Raw genomic sequence first — 16,817 nt, 5'->3', positions numbered from 1 at the left:
AATTCTCCCACTATCTCTGCTGAGCTCCATAACGGGCAATGAAGGCATTAGTGCTGGAACAGGAAATGAGGAAAATCATTCTTCTAACGTACAGTGTATTCACGTGCAGTATTTCATTCTCAAATACTCTGGAAATACCCTGGTATTTTGATATTTACCATAGGACTGAATGATTACAGTATTCATTTACCGTGGTCTTTATTAGCAGTGTGGTTCAGTAAATAATGTTTAGAGGCTAATACCGATAACTGATAATCACTGAGTGATCAGTTTGTCTGTAGTTATTTGTCAAATATTAAATTTTTGCTACATGTTTACATGCTTTAAGGCATATGCTGAAGCATATTTCACTAAATTGTTCTATATTGAAATGCCATCATGTATTGATATATATACAGTAAATATGTAATTAATATGAATATACAGTATATGTGGAAATTGGCTATTTTTCAAACTGTATATCATAAATCTGTGATGCCTAAACTGAATTAATTTTAAGGGCAAAATTTTATAAATTTTTTCTCTTTCATTATCTGTAATTTATTGCTTGTGATCATTATTTTAGCATGGTGCATCCCTAAAAACATATTTGTTTTGTTTTCTGCCAAAGATCACATTAGTAAAAATCATAATATTACCATAATACTTTTTCCATTTGTTTTGGTTATACTGTGGTACTTTTTGTAACACTTTACAATAAGGTCCTATTAGGTAATGTTAGTTACTGCATTAATTAACATTAACTAACAATGAGCAATACATTTGATATAGTACTTTTTTTTAATCTTTAGGTTATTTAATAAAAATACAACTATTTATTGTTAGTTAATGTCAGCTCAGGTCCATTAATTAATATTAACAGATAGAACTTTAGATTATAGATTAGCCTAGTAAATGCTTTAGAACAATTTTCATTGTTAGTTCATTTAGCTAATGTTACCTTATTGTTAATTGTTATCTTTTTAAATTCTCATTTGCTCTTGCTGAAGTCTCTGTCATGTGTTGTTGTGATATTTAGCAAATGTCAGGGAATCGCGGTACTGAGATGTTTATTTAGTCGCAGGGGAATTTACATACAAGCTGACTGGCGTGTTAGTGTGTCGCAGATATGTAGCTGATATCTGCAGTGAGAAACACAGCTGAATAGGTCATTTTAAAGTTCAGTCAGCACTGAAGACCATGCTGAAGATCATCTACCAACCAGCTTTTATTTAGCATGGGTCACGAAACACGCTGCACTACAAAAACACAAATGATGTCTCTTTAATATCTCTGTTCCCAGAAAGAGAACAAATGGTGGTCTCCTGCATCTCAGATGTTTCTCTTGAGAGTGTCTTCTCTTTTAGATTGTCTCAAACCAAAGATACCTAAGTCTACAATCTAAAATTCAGAGATCTTAACATGAACTTAAACATTTCCCACCAAATTCTCTCAAGACCAAATAATCCACACTCTTTAAAAATAAAGGTTCCAAATGCCATAGAAGAACCATTTTTGGTTCTTCAAATAACTTTTCTTTGAGCAGTTCTTAAAAGAACCATTGTGAAGAACATTTTAATAATCTGAAGAACCTTTTGTACTATAAAGGACCATTTGTACAATGGAAGGTTCCGTTGATGTTTTACGGTTCTTCATGGAACTAAACTTCATGGATCAAAGCCAATAAAGAACCTTTACTTTTAGGTGTGTACGAAGAACATTTTGTGCAATGGAACCGTCAATGCAAATAAATAACCTTTGTTCTTAAGAGCATGGGCTATTCTATAGCCTATATATTAATTTAAAGCTGGACTCTTTCAGTAATTCTCATTAGTGTATTGAATTTTAGAAGAAACATCTGAGATTTGCAAACAATTCACGTAAATATTTTAAGCGTGGTACAGATTCTCAGTCCCCGCCTCACTGTAAAGAGCTCTGCTGTTGTTATGAGTGCTGTGACACAGCCGAACAGGACGCTGGCGGGAAGATAAAGCAGATAGCACTCAAGCTCCGAGGGATAAATCTCCCTCAGTTGCAGGTCGGCCCCAAAAAGCTCTCAACATCGCCATGAAAACCCGCCGGAAGTCTGCTCTTGAGATCCTCGTGACAAGAGCCCCCTAGCCCTCGAGAGACGAGAGTCATGACCAGGCAGTCTATTATAATAACTCTTTGATTAATCACTGTCCTAAAAAAGCACACAAAATCTAACTGATTAGATAGCGGCGCTCGGGGAACTCGCGGGGCTAGCTGTGCTATCCCATGACACGGTTAATTAACTCCGAGCTCAGCGTGCCACTAACAAGAGGCCTCGGCCCCCTTCCTGGAAAAACAGAAATAGAGCCCACGCTGCCAGCCGGTAAGCCTGTAACATCTCAGCGAGGTTTTATCAGAGAGCGAAAGACGCTCTTTCAAGAGGAGTTAGCATCCCAGCGGTTTGACACGCTCCATCTGATCGCCATCAGCTCTGAGAACAGGTGCTGGAGTCTGTATCAAATACTGCACTCACTCGATAGAAGAGGCAGGAAAACATGCTATGATCCTCAAGTCATGGTTTTTATGAAACAGAAACTCAGTGATCATCACACATACAGTGAATTCTGTACTAATGTAGTTAAATACCTACAATATTACTGTTATGGTAATGAGCTACATTTTTATAGGTAATGAGCTACATTTTTGTTGATGTGATTGTTATTCATAAATGTAGTGAGACTTTTTTTTATGCAAATGTCCTGCTGCTAGTGTTTTGGATGGCTTCTAGGTTGTTGCTTACTTGTTTACATTAGAAGAAGAGCCAAGAACCCAAAGAACCCAAGTTTCTTTGATACTTTGGTCTGTAGATATGACTGATAATTATTTATGTATTTATTTCCAATTTCTTATTTTTAATTCTTATTTTTTTTATTTGTTAGTTAGTTTTTTTTTGTTAGGTCTTTTTTGTATGTCAGAATTTATATATACATTTATTTTTAGTTTCCATTTCATTCAAGTAAATTTTTTCCGGTATCTTTCTCAGTCTCATTGGTCCAAATTCGTATACAGTATTTATACAATACATTAGTCAACATTTGAAGTGGATCAAAACCTTTCATCAAAGTTGTCCTAAAACCAAAATGCGTTCTTGTCTTAGGACAACTTTGATTAACTTTTTTGATCCACTTCTTGCTGCGTATAGACTCATCACAAATAATATAGGCATAAAAAATTAAGGAATTGTTTTAGCAATTATGATGCTGTTGTTTATTCACCTTAAATATATTTATAGTCAGCTTGAAGCTTTCATTGTGTGACACTGACTGACTGCCCAGTTCTTTCTCACAGGAGAGCTGGACCTGTTCAACAAAGATGGAGAACGACGGATTCACAGCCGCCAGCAGCTTCCTGTAGGAACCACATGGGGGCCTTTCGAGGGAAAAATTGAGCTAAACACAGATGCTCAGGTATGTTATCTCAAGTTAAATGTTGATGAGGGTTATGGATGAAGGATACAGTTTAATTACACCAAATCAAATTAAGCGGTTTGTTAAATTGGAAGAATCTGTCATTGGCTGAACAAATGGCATTGGTTTGGGAAGATTTTAGGAACTTATTTTTTGTAATCCTGCTAGCACAGAAATTACACTCTTCACCTTTAGCAGAGTCTCAGTGTTTGTTAATCAGTACATGAAACTGTTTGTTGCAAAGGGTGAAGCTTATTTTCCTTGAAGTCCATCATTTGCATATTAACATATGAAAAAGATTACTGAACATAAACAGATGTTAATTGTGTTACATATAGATCATAACCCAGTGCTACTTACATTCCAGCATCCAACTGACCTCAAAATGACCTCCTTTGTGCTTTTAACCATTTCATCTGCACAATGTATTACTAAACTGTTGACTGATATTACATCTACTAGATTTGGTGTTGTTCTCACTGATTCTTCCAGTTAGGCTCAAGCTGTCGTTACAATCCTTCAGCCGTTAAAGAACGAGCAAAAAATAGGAAAGTGTTGACCTAACTACACAGGCGGAAAGAGGAATCCTTTAGGATTTAACATTCCATTTTGAATGTGGATTAATTAAGCAATAGTTATTAAAAATGGTAACGAATCTCATATTTATCCTGTTAAGAAACGTAAGGAAAAGTCTGCGAGCAGTTCGTAAGTAAGTAAGGCCCCATTCTGTCGGATTACTCTAACTTATAACTTTATTCATTTTTTTTCTCATTCTTTTGAGCTGTTTTTTTTTTCTTCTTTTTTTATTTTTTTCTGTACTGCCCCAAATTGGAATATCTTTTTTTTTTAATTTAACCAAATATTGCCTATATTTGAAGAGACAGTACACCTGAAGAGGAAAATTCTGTTGTAAAGATTTTTTAAATTTCTCATTTTGTGTTTCACTGTAAAATAACATAGAGGTTTGGAATTGTATACTGTAAGTGTGGGTAAATACTGATTAATTTTCAATTTTGGGTGTATTGTTCCTTTAAAATCAAAGAGAACAAAACATTGTAAGCAATGATTTATAAAACCAAACATTGTGTGATGTTTCCCAGGGTTAATAAATATAATGTCAGAGAGGAGCATGAAAAACCTTGAAGTTGAATTAGGTGTGATGTCTTTGAAAAGAAAGCTCTATCTTCATGAATGTTGACCCTTTAGAGGTGGTTAAACACTCTGTTGAATTACCCTCCTTTAGTGTCTGATCTGAGAAAGGCAGAATCTGCTGATATAAGATGTATGATATGGACTGAATCTAAAGTGGTGTCTTTTTGACTGCTGGTTTATGGGTTTGAATGTGATTGGCTAAATGGCGTCTATAAATGTCAAAGTTAGTAGACTGAATGTAGTCAGCATGCTGAGGCATTGGTTCAGATGATTGGATCAGCCAATCACACTATATTTTAGTGCTGTGTTCTTGTCATTCACTATGATTGCATGTTTAAGACTTCTAAAAAAAATTAATAGGAATATTTATTATTATTAGTTATTATTATTAATCATTCTTCATTTGAAATTAAATATGGTGTCTTTCCTAACCAAGTTCAGCTGGTCAGAAGTATGTGTGGGTGGTATGCCGATATTTATTGCGACAACTAAATATATCCATGCAGTGCAGGACTGCTTAAAGGTATTGATGTGTTAGAGTAATTAAAAAAGCATGCATGAATGAGAAAATAAAGTATGTATCACGCTTGATGTTAAAAAGAGATAAAAACTCAATGCAATACCTTCGCTGACAGAAAGTCCCCCAAACCCAGGATTTAGTTCTATTTTGCTGGATATTGTGATCGAATAGTTAAGTACAGAAAGAAAGAAACATGTCTTGATGAATATTAATGTAAACATTATCAGTAATGTCTTAAAGGTATATTCTATTCAAAAATGAATAAATCTGCTAAGCAAGTTTCTCATTGTATTTTTTGTACATACAGTGGAAGTCAATGGGAATGAAACAGTTTAGTTACTAACATTCTTCAAAATATATTATTTTGCATTTCACGGAAGAAAGTGAGTCAAACAGGTTTGAGTAAATGATAACAGAACTTATTTTTAGGTCGACTATCCCTTTAAGTGAACAAAAACTAATGGGAAAGAAACCGGATGTGTATCAATATATTGGATCCATGCATTAGGTCTTAAACTGATGGCAGCCTAACCTATATATCGAGATATATATTCTTATCATGAAATCATATTGTCAAATAAGATTTTGGTCATATCGATAACTCCCAGTTAATAACCTTTTAAAAACCTTTTGTACAATAGAAACGTTCCACATTAGATAGTAATGGAACCATTGATGCCAATATGCACATATGAATGAAAGTAAATAGAAATGAAAGATCTAGTGTGTCCGTCTCTTATATATGTTGAAGTAGGACAGGCATTTGGGGGGCATCCAGTTTTAAGAACTGATAGATGTCGCCCTCCTGGGGTGAGCGGGTGAAAGAGATCTTGGCATCTGCAGGGCAGAGATAGGGTCACATGATGAGGGCTTATCGGTGCAGAGGGCACATCGCACATCTGATGTACGGAGAAGTCAGTGGAAACCAGAGGGCTTCTGGGAGTTTACGATGCCACGCTCTGCCATGTTTACACATGAAACTCCTCAGATGCCTCAGTTTGGATGCCATCCATCTTCGTTCCATTCAAACGATTCATCCAAATGATTCACGACTCAGTGAGTCGTCTCTCTCTATGATTGCAGTTATTGATTTAACAGTCTGGAGCGGATCTTCAAAAGCTGTTTGAACACTGAATCGTACCTAGCGTGAAAGTGGACACTCTTTTTATATCATATTTCCTACACCAGGTCAGAAATAATTGAGGAATTGAAATGATTGAAGAGGTGAATAAAATCGCGAGGCAGACTGCTTTAACAGAGTCATTCTTTAAAATGTAACCAAAATGACTTGCAAATTGATTGAAGATACATTGTGGTGTCAGTGTCCGATGGATGTTTGAGCTGCTGTGTCTACAGAGCGCTTCCTCTCAGCGTCTGAGTGATAGTCGCCAGAGTTCTCTCCTCTCCCGCCGATCAATCAGGCCATTAGAGCTCAATTACCCAGCAGCCCCTGCGCAGGTGAGCGACGAGCCCGTCCACCCCCACCAAATTAACACAAATTAATAATGACACTCAGACATAAATGTCTGCCATCTGGGGGCCGGGTGGCCGGTGTGGGTCGAAGCTATTGAGTTGCAGGTGTCTTCATCACAGTAATTACTGGGCCTGGACTCAACCCTGACTGCGGCCTGTGGCTCTGTGCCTCTCTCGCTGCCCAGTGTCCATTTTAAGTGTTAATAATTTATTTGGAAACAACCTAATAATGAACTGCAGATTTACGGGCCCCTTCCAAGACGGCAGTTAGTTGAGTATGTTGAGTATTCAATGTTCATCTAATAAATGAGCATTTCTCTAATTAAAAAGCTTTGTTAAGTAGCGGTGATCAACAAGCAGGATCTTTGTCCTCTATTTTTTTTCTGTCTGTTCTAAATTTACTGACAGCCTTGTCGATGGATGACTTTTATGATTTTGAGTTACTTCTGAGTAAATATCAAAATTCATAATTTAAGAATTTGTTCCTTTTAAATGAATGAATGAATTTGAATTGAATTGGCCACATCCTACAAGAAGTTGAATTGGAATATTTAAAGTGGAATGATTTTGCAGCTTGTATGATATGTAAAAAAAAAATTAAAAAAAACTGTATGGCAGTTAAATTAATTCATTTCCGTTTCAGCTCATTTTAATTCTACAATTTGCTGCTACCTCAATTGAAATGAAATCAGAAAGGCATTCTCAATTCATTTCTGAATGTTGCACAGCCCTGGTAAATATATTCAGCAGTTTTGTGTCTCGTTTGTCATCATTACAGTTTTTTTTTTCATTGTAGATTGAAAAAAAAAAAACATGAGTTGACCATTAGTTAATATGTTCAAGGACACCCACAGGAAAGAACATTCTCAAATAAAAGTCTTTTTATCTCATTTGTTTCTCCCAGAAGTGAGACTTGAGTGCAAATGCTCTTCAGATGTTTCTCCTGAGAAAAAGACCATAGACTTTAAGAAGACATCTTAAACTGCTCAGATTCCAAGTCTGTTTTATTCTTCCCAAGGAATTGTAGGAGAAACATCTGAAATGAAGAGAACTCTGGAGTCTCTTGAGCTTTGAAAGAGCATCCTCGGGACAATCCAGATTCCTCCATGGAGGTTTCATGAGCCAGCATGAGCGTTAAACCAGCAGTAAAACTCTATTGAAAGTGAAAAGTGAAAGTGACATGACATATGGCCAAGTATGGTGACCCATTGCATTTAACCCATCCAAAGTGCACACACACAGCAGTGAACACACACACACCATGAACACACACCCGGAGCAGTGGGCAGCCATTTATGCTGCGGCGCCCAGGGAGCAGTCAGGGGTTCAGTGCCTTGCTCAAGGGCACCTCAGTCGTGGTATTGAGGGTGGAGAGGGGCTGTACATTCACTCCCCCCACCTACAATCCCTGCCGGCCCAAGACTCGAACCCGCAACTTTTGGATTACGAGTCCAACTCTCTAACCATTAGGCCACGACTTTGGTGCATGTAGCTTGTGCTTGTATTTGTGGAGTGTCCACGGCGGCAGAAATGACGTGCTATTGTCTTCATTTGCACCCGTCAGAGGATGAACCAGTGTCAGCTGGGCTCCTGGATTGTTTTTATGCTGTAATTCCTCATGAACCACTGTATCGAATGAGCAGGAGGAATAATTCCAGCCATCATTGGGATTTATCTCCTCCTCTTTGCTGTCCTCTTCCTCCTCCTATAGGTTTATTGTTCATCCCAAAGTTGAACAAGTGGCAGTAGATTTTTTTCATGCCGAAATTATATTTTTCTTCTTGTCATTACTTCATTAATCAAGAGCCGGGCCTTTGGAAAAATGTTTTGTTTTGGTGGCTGCAATCTATTTTGTGGGAGTGGGTGCGTGTGTTTGAAAGGGAGAGAGAGAGTGTGTGTGTGTGTGTGTGTATGTGTGTGTTGTTAATCTGTGCCTGTGGCAGGTTTCCCCTCCGAAACGCAGCGCTAAGCAGCGGTATCGCATGCCTATTGTTGTAGCCTCTGTCATAGCAAGGAGCGCCTGATGCAGGCCTGCACTGCTCTGATAAGAAAAGAGGATTCAACATGGCTGGAAAGACGAATCAGTGGGACTTGAGAGTGGAGCGCACACATACGCACACAGACAAACATCATCCTCGTGTTGGCACATGCATAACCAATTATTTACACTTACATCTAGTTATATATGCAAGTGGGCTTTATTTGCTCTTAATCGAGAAGTCGCACAACTGTGTATTTGGCACGTCGTGCTCATATAGATCTTATTTACATCTGAGGCTATATTTATCAGAGAGAATATCTCCCCATTTGTAATGTCGCCCGCTCATGAGCTTTAACGGGATTTTAATTCCTTGTTGGACACAAAAATTATTATTTTGGCAACCCAAATGTGGCTTTATCTAATGAAATAATAGGCCTGAAGTTTAGGCGGGGAACCAATTTGCGATTGCATACATCAATTACTTTGCTGGGCTTTAACAAGTCACTAGACCGCTGACGTCTCGGACTGCTGAAATGAAAATGGCTCTGCTTTTAGCGTCTGACTGAGGGTGAGTGGGAAAAGTGACAGGGCATGCAAAATCAACACGCAACTACATTTTATGAAGAAAGTATCTGTTTTTGTGTGCAAAAAAATCCCACATTCAAGTCTCTGTGATGCCCTGTTTGCTATATTTGGCACAGTGTAAATTGATAGGGTTATTGTCCACCAGACAAACAATCTCAAGATTGCTTGGAAAATAATAGTAGTATAGGACACTGAAGTTTAATAATTGGGGTCAAGGGTTTGTGGGTTAGTAAGTGTTTTTTTTTTTTTTTTTGTATAAAGGTGACACATCATGAAAATCTGACTTTTCCAGGTTTTAAGTGCTATAATCAGGTCCCCAGTGCATTTAGCAACCAAGGAAACGTGAAAAAGATTAACCCAGTAACTTTGTTTTAGTAAGCCTTTTTCTGCAAGCTTCTGAAAAAACGAGCACGTCTGATTTCGCTCCCTTGGTGACGTTGCAAAGGGATCTCATTATTACCGCCCCTTAATTTGTGAGTTTCCACCCGCTGCGCCGTCATTTTGATTTCGCAAGTGACAGCGGTGGACCAGTTCTAATGCCAAGGTGAAAGTCTGAGCAAAACATGCTAAGTGTTCTGTCTTTGGCTGCACAGACGAGCACAGAACACTATTTAGAGTCCCAGCTTCAGAGGAGACAAGAGAGCAGTGTATTTATTGATTTATTTATGTATGCTGCTACCACACAGATCTAAAATAATCATGCGATTTATTTCCCAGCTGTTTACCTTCACAGACATAACTGACTGTTTTTGTAACTTGTGCGTTTTTAACATAAACTTGTGTGTGAATGAGAACTTAGTTTACTCGCATGCTGTGACAGCCACTTTCTGTCCGTGTGATTCGGATGTGTGCACTCAGAAAACCGTATATCAGAAATTTAAACTAATATGGATTAAAACGCATGATTTCAGCACGATAAACATGATAATTAGAACCAAAACAGATGTTTTTAGCGTGTACGAGCTGAAATGGTGCAGCTCTATTCTGGAAAGGGGGCGGGAGCAGCAGCTCATTTAGATTTAAAGAAACAGGCACGAAAATCAGAGTGTTTCTGCCTCCACTCAAAATAGGCATATTCAAAATTATATAATAAATGATCTGTGGGGTATTTTGAGCTGAAACTTCACAGACAAATTCTGGGGACACCAGAAACTTATATTACATATTGTAAAAAGGAGCATATGCCTCCTTTAAGGAACTAATACTTTTATTCAGCAAAGATGCATTAAGGTGATCAAAATTTGTTACAAAAGTGTTTGAACAATTTTCAAATAAGTGCTGTTCTTTTGAACTTTATATTCATCAAGAATCCTGAAAAAAAATAGATAAAAAACCAACAAAACTGGATCATGGTTTTCACAAAACATTAGGTTAAACTCCTGTTTTTAACATAAAATGTTTCTTGAGCAGCAAATCGGCATATTAGAATGTTTCTGAATGATCATGTGACACTTAAGACTGGAGTAATGATGCAGAAAATTCAGCATATATGTAAGGCAAGGCAAGTTTATTTATATAGCACATTTCATACACAGTGGTAATTCAAAGTGCTTTACATAAAAGAAAGTGAAATAGACATTAAAATCAATGAATAAAAATAGTAAAAACAAGGAATTTTAAAATGATATAGAAAATGATTTAAAATAAATATAAAGAAAATGATTATACATAAAATTTATTGCAGTCAGTTCGGACATATAGCACAGTGCTCATTCAACAAATGCACAGTTAAACAGATGAGTTTTGAGTCTTGATTTAAATGTGGCTAATGTTTTAGCACATCTGATCTCTTCTGGAAGCTAGTTCCAACTGCGGGCCGCATAATAGCTAAACGCAGACTCCCCTTGTTTTGTGTGAACCCTTGGTATTTCTAACTGATTCGATCCTAATGATCTGAGTGGTCTGTTAGGTTTATATTCAGTGAGCATATCAGCAATATATTTAGGTCCTAGGCCATTGAGTGACTTATAAACGAGTAAAAGTACTTTAAAATCAATCCTAAATGTAACTGGAAGCCAGTGTAAGGACCTGAGGACTGGTGTGATATGCTCAGATTTTCTGGTTCTAGTCAGAATCCTGGCAGCAGCGTTCTGGATGAGCTGCAGCTGTCTAATGGTCTTCTTGGGAAGGCCGGTGAGGAGACCATTACAGTAATCCACCCTGCTGGTGATAAAGGCATGAACAAGTTTCTCCAAGTCTTGATTGGAAACAAAACATCTAATTCTTGCAATATTTTTGAGATGATAGTATGCTGATTTAGTTACTGCTTTGACATGACTACTGAAACTAAGGTCTGTCTCCAGAATCACCCCAAGATTTCTGACTTGATTTTTAGTCGTTTGACCCCTAGAGTCAAGGTATGCATTCACCTTGAGAACTTCATCTTTGATTCCAAATGCAATGATTTCAGTTTTCTCCTTGTTTAACTGAAGAAAGTTCAAGAAACTGAAGAAGTTTTTTTTCTGTAAAAAGTTTTTACAGAAATTCACAGATCTCCATAGATTTAGACAATCATCAGTCATACCATGAAAAAAAACTGGAATTGTCTGGTAAATTTAAAATTGAGGAAATAATAAATTGATTAAACTTTCTGTGCTGAATATATTTAGCTTTTTTTTTAGTGTATTCATAGTGTCTATACACATTTTCAATAAACTTATTCAGTAGTTATGAATGACTAAAAAATGTATGGAAAAATCCTGGAAATTCATTGTTCAGATGGTGTTGATGGACTCATGTTTGAATCCTCTCAACGCCCATTTTTCGTCTGATCTCACCCTGCTAATGAAACTATTGTAACACACAGTGGGACTAGTGATGCCTGAGGGGATACAGGGGACCTGAGGTCACGACCTCATGGTAGAGGGGTGTTTAGGATTTATTCTTCCTCTCTCTCTCTCTCTCTCTCTCTCTCTCTCTCGGAGGGATCCTCTCAGCCCATCTCCAGCTCTCTGACAGGAAACGGGGGGTGTGTGTTCTCTCCTCACAGCGCCAGCGGCTGCCGGGGCCACAGATGACTAGAGCTGAGATAATACATGCTCGACTTGATCTACAAGTGAACCTGACATTTCCCCCTTCTCCTCTTCATCACTGCATGTCCCAAACAGGCAAACAGATATGGAGGGAAAGCGATAAGCGGCCACCGCTTTGTGAATGAAGTGATGGCTACATAGTTTAGCACAATCAGGGCGAAGACACCGTTAAACGCCACGTCACAATTCATGGTGTCAAGTTTGTGAATGATACATCCACATAGACGTCATTTGACAATGGCTCTTTCCTTTTAGTCAGTGTGCAGCAAACTGGATACTTTATTTTATTTGAGCATAAGCGCCACGGGCTGCATTTTGAAGATTTTAAAGGCTATATTAAAATAAAGTAGGCCACAAGATTTTACCAGGAGAAAGCAAGACAACAGCATTGCATTAGGCTATTGAACTTGTTGTTTATTTGGGATTATTATAATTATTACAATTAATGCTTAATGCCACTATGGTGGAATCACTGCGTACAGCCTTCTGTGATGGTTTCACTGTAATGGAAAGAAAAGGTAGATAACTTGGCACGATTGGTTGCTCATTTTCCCTTAATGAGTCACAGGAGGCACTGACAGGAGCCGGTGAGGTGTTTGGTGGTCCTCAAGAACACAAGTGACCTGAAATCAGTACTGAGACTGGCTGAGACTCTAGAGACACACGCACTTATGCATTAGGGGACACATTAGCAACAGGAATCCGTCAGGGAGAACGTGTGAGGTAATTTCATCCATCTGGACTTACAGAAAGAGCAGGAGCAGCTCTGCAATTGCACTGAAGCTAACACTATGTTAAAGGTCTTAATAAATGTACTTGATTATTTTTCTGAAAAGAATAGGGACACTGAAGTCATGCTTTTCTTTGGACTTGATTATGACTTGAATACACTTCTTTTATCATTTCATTCATCCATTGTTTTCAATTTCTGAATTATAATTATTAAAAAAAAATTAATTTGAGCATAAAGTGCTAGTGAAGGTCAAGGTAAAAAAAAAAAATCCTGGGGAAAGTTTTTGGTGTAAACTTTTATTATTACTATTTAAAAAAAAAACAAATCTGTTTTTAAATACTACACACACACACACATATTTTTATTAACATAGACTGAATAAGCAGATAAAGATAAGTTTATGAGTTCAAAGTATTTGTAAAAACAAAAAATACCGTAAAGAATGTCTCAAAACATTTTTTCTCAAAATATTAGTTACTGTTAGTGATTTAAATAATTGTATGTTTTGAAAATGGTATAACTTTTTTTTTTTTTTTTTAAATGTATGAATTCAACATGGATACAAATTTTATATTTTTTGTAAGTTGGCACTTGTGTTTTCAGACTAGATATTTAAACGTTTCTCCCTTTGATCATCTGCTCATCTTGGTCAGTGGTGGTTTGATGCTAGTGAAGGCAGCATGAAAGCTGGTTAAGCTAGTTTAGAAGCCTGTTGTTGACACCATGATAGGCTTTTCAGCAAAGTAGAGAGTGGTGCAGTGGATAAGACTCAGGGCTGGTAACTGAAAGGTTGCTAGTTTGATCCTCGCTAACAGCAAGCTCTAACTATAATCGCTTCAAATGCAATTTCTAGGGCTAACATATGAATTGATGTCAATGGTTTCGCTTTGGGAAGTTTTTTTTTTTTGTCTGTAAAGAAGTAAAAACGCCCCAAAGTTTGATATTTTGCATAACCTCAATCAAATCTGAATTAGCAAGAAACAACATAAGTTTGTCCACAGTGTTGTCTCCCTCGGTTTGCGCCACGTCTTGCCAAAGGTGTTGGAATACGCCACGGCAGAATCCACGGCGAACACTGAGGGGGAAAATCTAGCACAAGGGAGAAGAGTTTGAGCGATGCCAGCTGCTTTGCCATCTGTCACTGTCAAGACTCCACTTGTGGGACACTGAAACAACTTCCTTGAAAAGTAGCCGAGATAATCCACAATAGTTTTCACTTGCAATCTCGATTCCCCTGTTGGAATTCAACATTCCACCGTGTGAAGCGGAGATGGTTAATTGGTGGCGAAATCCAGGAGATGTTGGCCGTCCTTTCATGTACATGTGCATATTTTGAAGTGTGCGACGAGCCAGTCTTGGCAATCGATTCTGAAATTGCCTTTCAAGTGAATAAACGTGTGATATATTGTCTAGTTTTGAGCTCGGAGCCAAGTTAGGCTCGCTTTTAGCAAATGAGTTGTGTTATATCAGCAGTTCACCAGTACCGCTTCTGTTTTTGAGTTCTCATATATTAAACTTAACGCCCAAAGTCTACTTGCCCTAACTTGCACTTGATTCCTCACAGGCAAGAGGCCACAGCCGAGGTCCTCATCTCCTCTCGTCTTTTGTCACACAAGCGCTCATCAAACCAGTCCAGATGGAGGAGCAGTACTAAATGAAAGTATTCAGTGTGAAAATCACAGATTTTTTGCAGCGGTCATCTGGTGCGCTATCACAGAAGCCTTTTGTGAGATCGAAACGCTTGATAGAGGCTGCAGAAGTCTGGACAGCGTCTGGCCGTCTGTCCTGGTGGTCTAGCACATTAGACGAGGGTGTACGAGCCTGTCAAAACAGGAAAATTAGACCACGGGGGTCGTCAGTAAACTAATTGGGTAACAAAGAGCATACGCAGCCCTGCAAACCCTCGCTTTAACGGTCGGCGAGCGGAGATAAGGGAGTTCACGTCTAATGCGCTCGGGGGGGGGGGGGGGGGGGGGGGGGGGTCACTCTTATTTATTTACCTATGACTCAATATCGCAAATAATTGTACGAAGAACCCATCTCAAATCACGTTGCGCTTTAATGCTGCCCTGGAAGTTTATGCAAATGGTTGCTACCTCATGCTGAGAGTTTTCTTTACCCACATCACTCCAGTTTTCAGAGGTTATATCACATCTGATCGCGTAGCTTTTATTCCTTGCATCTAACTATGAGAGGAATCTGCACAATGCAATGATGTTTTGTGCGATTGGTTGCCCGGCAGATGCCACCTGCCTCCTCGGGCCTCCAGGTATGCTGATATCTGTACAGGTGTACGGGACGTACAGAGAACACCTTGTTATTGGCCCAATAGCTAGCTCTTGCTGTAGGAGTCGACTGCAAGTTGCATGCAAAGATCAAAGAAGCCCGCAATTGGATTTAAAGTGGAAATTTAAATTGAAATAGGGGGATCTATGAGGAAGGCATGCCATTTCACGAGCCGAATCTGAGCACAAGAGCAGGGCATGATCCTCTGCCTCCTAGACATTATTACAATGCAAAGCAAACATTATGAATTCAGTGTCGCCATGTCCCCTGAACATAATATGCATGCGAGTTTGCTTTCAAGTCTGTTTGAATTTGTTCAGGTTGTGTTGTGTGGCTGTTTTTATTCATTGTAATTTCAGGCTAATTTGGGCACGTCCAAAATTGTTGCATCTACACAATGGCAATTGCTATCCACTTATGATATTGGCACACTTTAAAGAGATTAAAGAGTTGATGTAATAATGACGTTTTTGTCATTATTTACTACATTATTTATTTACCTGATGTGATAAACCTCTTTTTTTTTATTTGGTTTTAATATTTAATGTTAGTTTTATTTTATATTATTATATTTACTGTTTTTTTATTTTTCAATATTGTTTTATGGATGTTTTTAATATATTTTATGTATACATTGTTTTGTTTTGTTTTATATTATTTTATTTTATTTTTGTGGACACATTTTTTTGTGGAGAAATTTAGAAGAATTTTTATAGAGCTCTTTTCCATTACAGTTCATAGTAATTGCAGCTGTTAAAAAAACACTGTAAAGTATGTGTTCGTATGACTTATTATGCTATTCTGAAGTTTACAATAGCTGTGTGAAATAATTTTTCATTTACTAAAAATCTTCTCTCAAAATCTCTTAAAATATTCAGCATTTTGCATCAGTCGTCAATGGTGTTTAAACCTGCCATGATGCCTTGACACTCTTCTTCAATGGTTTTCAGTGATAAATGGCTTGAATTTCTGTTTTCTTCATGTAAATCTATCAATTAGCATCATGAGACTATATAGCGCACAAATGAAATGAACATATTTTATACCTCTTTTAGGTTGCACGCAGAAACCAGCTGGCATACAGAGGGAGAGTAAATGATGACAGCATGTTCATTTGTGGGTGACCTATCACTTTAAGTGCATTTCTTTCAAATTGTGCCATTATAAATCTACCCCATCACAGTATATCGCCGGGTGCATGTGCTAATGAAGTCTCCAGCAGCCCTCTGACTGTCCGTTCAGCCCTGGAGGAGAGAGACAGCGACAGGAAGAGCTCCTGTCCTGGAGGCTAAGTGCTCATTAAACCAGATGGCATTAGAGCTGAAACCTTTCCATGCCTGATGCTTCAAAACACGTCGAGATGACAATATAAGTCCAATGTAAGGTGCTGGCTAGCATCCACCCCTCATTTTGTAATTCATCAGATGAACCAATCAGACGTTCAATATCAGGAAATGTGACGTGTCAAAGAAAATGAGAAATGACAGACAAAACACGCTGTACAGCATGTCCTGTTTATTCGCCGTTGTTCGTAATCTCGATTAAAACCATTTGACTCCGTGAAAGCCTTTGTTTAGGAGGTAAATAGGACACATTTTCGTCTTCAGAAAAGATTGCGATTAAATCAGCACCGAGT

General features: G+C 38.0%; 1 protein-coding gene across 2 annotated transcripts in view; it reads left to right on the top strand.

Moving 5' to 3' along the window:
* The window catches only part of LOC306877656 (zinc finger protein ZFPM2-like), a 160,338-nt gene that overhangs the window by 82,304 nt on the left and 61,217 nt on the right, over positions 1-16,817 (top strand). For both annotated transcript variants that reach the window (XM_079429554.1, XM_079429555.1), the window contains exon 4: positions 3,301-3,419. In XM_079429554.1, coding sequence (XP_079285680.1) covers positions 3,301-3,419 — 119 coding nt within the window. The remainder of the gene's footprint in view (positions 1-3,300; positions 3,420-16,817) is intronic.

The sequence above is a fragment of the Barbus barbus genome (genome assembly GCF_936440315.1).
Source record: "Barbus barbus genome assembly, chromosome: 12".
In the NCBI taxonomy this organism is placed as follows: Eukaryota; Metazoa; Chordata; class Actinopteri; order Cypriniformes; family Cyprinidae; genus Barbus; species Barbus barbus.
The sequence above is the reverse complement of the archived record's forward strand: the minus strand, read 5'-3'. Positions and strand labels throughout refer to the sequence as shown.